This window comes from Eleutherodactylus coqui, chromosome 5, assembly GCF_035609145.1.
Source record: "Eleutherodactylus coqui strain aEleCoq1 chromosome 5, aEleCoq1.hap1, whole genome shotgun sequence".
Lineage (NCBI taxonomy): Eukaryota > Metazoa > Chordata > Amphibia > Anura > Eleutherodactylidae > Eleutherodactylus > Eleutherodactylus coqui.
In genome coordinates this window covers 219,214,468-219,216,967 of record NC_089841.1, presented here as the reverse complement: position 1 = coordinate 219,216,967, position 2,500 = coordinate 219,214,468, and the positions used below count along the sequence as shown (strand labels likewise).

Genomic DNA, 2,500 nt, shown 5'->3' with positions numbered 1-2,500 from the left:
GTAATACTATGATTGTATTTGTAAAGTAAATTTTACAAAAGGCACAATGGTAAGTAGCAACACACTTTTACAGGGGTTGTATACAAATTAAAATGGTATGGCATTTTCCCTAGAGACAGCGCACACTTATCCAAGGATTGCATCTGGTATTGAAACTGTGTGTCGTTCAAGTGAGTAACAGAAGAACCCATGGACAAACGTGGGCTTTTTCTGGGGGGGAAAAAAAACGCCTTGTTCTAATCTCAAATGAAACTTTTAAGATTAAACTTTCTCCTGATGAATACAAAACAGAACAAAGTAAATCACTGATGATTAAAATAAACATATATAATAAAGCAAAACTCTTTAGGAGGCGACCCGCAGCACTGTAATATAAATTACCCATTGACAGGTTATCGTAGACTTAATAAGGGTGTTCAGCATTAGAAGGACATGGCCGTATACTTCCAAAAACTTTAGCATACCTATAAACTTGTTGCATCTGGTAATGCAGCTCAGTTCCATTGATGTGAAAGGCCCTGAGCTGCAACATTACACTAAACCTGTGGACAAATGCAGTACGATTTTTGGAAGAAGCAATGCTCTTGTAATCCTTAACAACTTCATTAAAGAGTAACTTCGCTTATTTTTCCCACATATTGGTATCACGTTCTTTTACCTAAACTAGCCATATGGTTCATTACTCTAATCAGCCTCCATCATGCTGCAGATGCCACCAGAACATCCTTCTCAGTCATCGCCTTCCTGCGCCTGTACTTGCTGGGCGTTCGTTGTTGCTATGTACAATCTGTACAGTTTTCAGCATTGTATGTACAGACTGGAAACAGGTTCTGTGTGCTAGTGGGCAGCACTTGCACTGCATGCTCGCTTCTGCGCTAGCGGCTTCCTGGGAGCCCATCAGGCTGCTTCGCTGATCTCTGGCTGTCCATTTGTCACAGCTCCTGCATTGAGGAGGCTGGCAGCACATCTACTCCTGCCCAGTCTGCTATCCAGGACAGGTGCTCAGAGAATTTCTCTGCACTGCTGCTCTCTGCCTTTGGGGGATCTGCGCTTGTCACACCGCCGCAGTCGGATTACCAGGTGATTGCCGGGCTGTGCTCGTTTTCAAGTTACACACTCGCCTTGTCTGCTGCTACTAAAACACCCTTCACTTTGCCCTTATGGAGACTGCCAGATAATCCCACTGCGTTGGATTTGGGTAGTGAACGATATTGCTCGTCTACATAAGAGAACATGTACTACTGATATGTGGAAAAGATCAAAAAAAAAAAAAAAGTTTAGTTACCGTTTACTTCTATTTCACAAGTTACTGAGTTGAACTTAAAAGGGTGTCTAAGAAAAGATGTACAGACAACTTTTATTTAAAGTGACGTGTCAAAATGATTGTCTGCAAATAGAAACTTCACTACCATCTTCAGAGCAATAAAAACAGCATAATTACTATAGCTTATGTATGGCTAGGTCACAGACTTCAGAAAAAAAAAAGTAGAGGCAAATTAAGCGGTGGGCATAGAATAGTGTAAAAAAAAAGTTTGTAATATATATATATATATATATATATATATATATATATATATATATATATATATATATATATATATATATATATATATATATATATATATATATATCCACCTACCTATTTTCAGGCTGCATGTTTGCCCTGTTCATTTAAAAGCACTTGAGGATGTGCGGCATGGTGATGCTTGATCCCTTTAACTTGACTGATAACAGAAACTAATCCTTGTTGTTTTAGGTATCATATTGCTAAAAAATAGGTATGATCTGTTCATACCAAAATTTGTTCACAATGCACGATGCACTAATTCATCAAATCTACAGAAAACGATCAATATACATATTCACATGTTCAGTGTGTGCTAGAATTCAACAAAGCCCTTGAGTAAGGTGATGTAAAGTCTGTAACCAGCTGTACAAACATTCTGTGCACCCCATAAAGACGATGCTTCTATCCATGCGCACTGTGAGGGCAGCACTGTCCGTTCACAACCATCTTACACGTCTTCGCTGTTCTACTCATTGAGCTGAAGGCGATACCTCAGCCAAGTGCGTTTGTCTGCTGCACTCGAGCAAACATGGCCAGCACAAAAAATGTATGTGCCATTGCTGTTTTCACTTCAAAGCAAGCAAGACTTGCTCATGCCAGAAGAGATCTGCAATAAAGCATTTACATTCTGTTTGGTACAATACAAGATGTGTCCACAAGCGAGTCCGTCGACCCTCACGCTCCCATATTATCTCGTGTGCGTTCGACCTTTACAGTGAGATCCTTGAAGGACGGACGTTGGCTGATATTGTTATTCCAGCATTCGGTCATCAGGAGATAAATCTAGAAAAAAAAATATATATAAAAACGTCACCGTTACAACAAAGTTTACATAAATCAATAGTACAAGGACCGTTCTCCACTTAGGAGCCTCTTGACTTTGGATAACATTTTCTTTTTGTTTTAGGGTGATGCAAAGAGGAAGATAAAAAA

The 2,500-nt window shown here is 39.4% G+C and overlaps 1 protein-coding gene across 2 annotated transcripts in view; it reads right to left on the bottom strand.

Moving 5' to 3' along the window:
• Nucleotides 1–1,635: 1,635 nt before the first annotated feature.
• JAK2 (Janus kinase 2) overlaps nt 1,636–2,500 on the bottom strand; it is a 126,758-nt gene continuing 125,893 nt past the window's right edge. For both annotated transcript variants that reach the window (XM_066604242.1, XM_066604243.1), the window contains exon 24: nt 1,636–2,350. In XM_066604242.1, the coding sequence (XP_066460339.1) occupies nt 2,243–2,350 (108 nt within the window). In that variant the 3' untranslated portion in view covers nt 1,636–2,242. The remainder of the gene's footprint in view (nt 2,351–2,500) is intronic.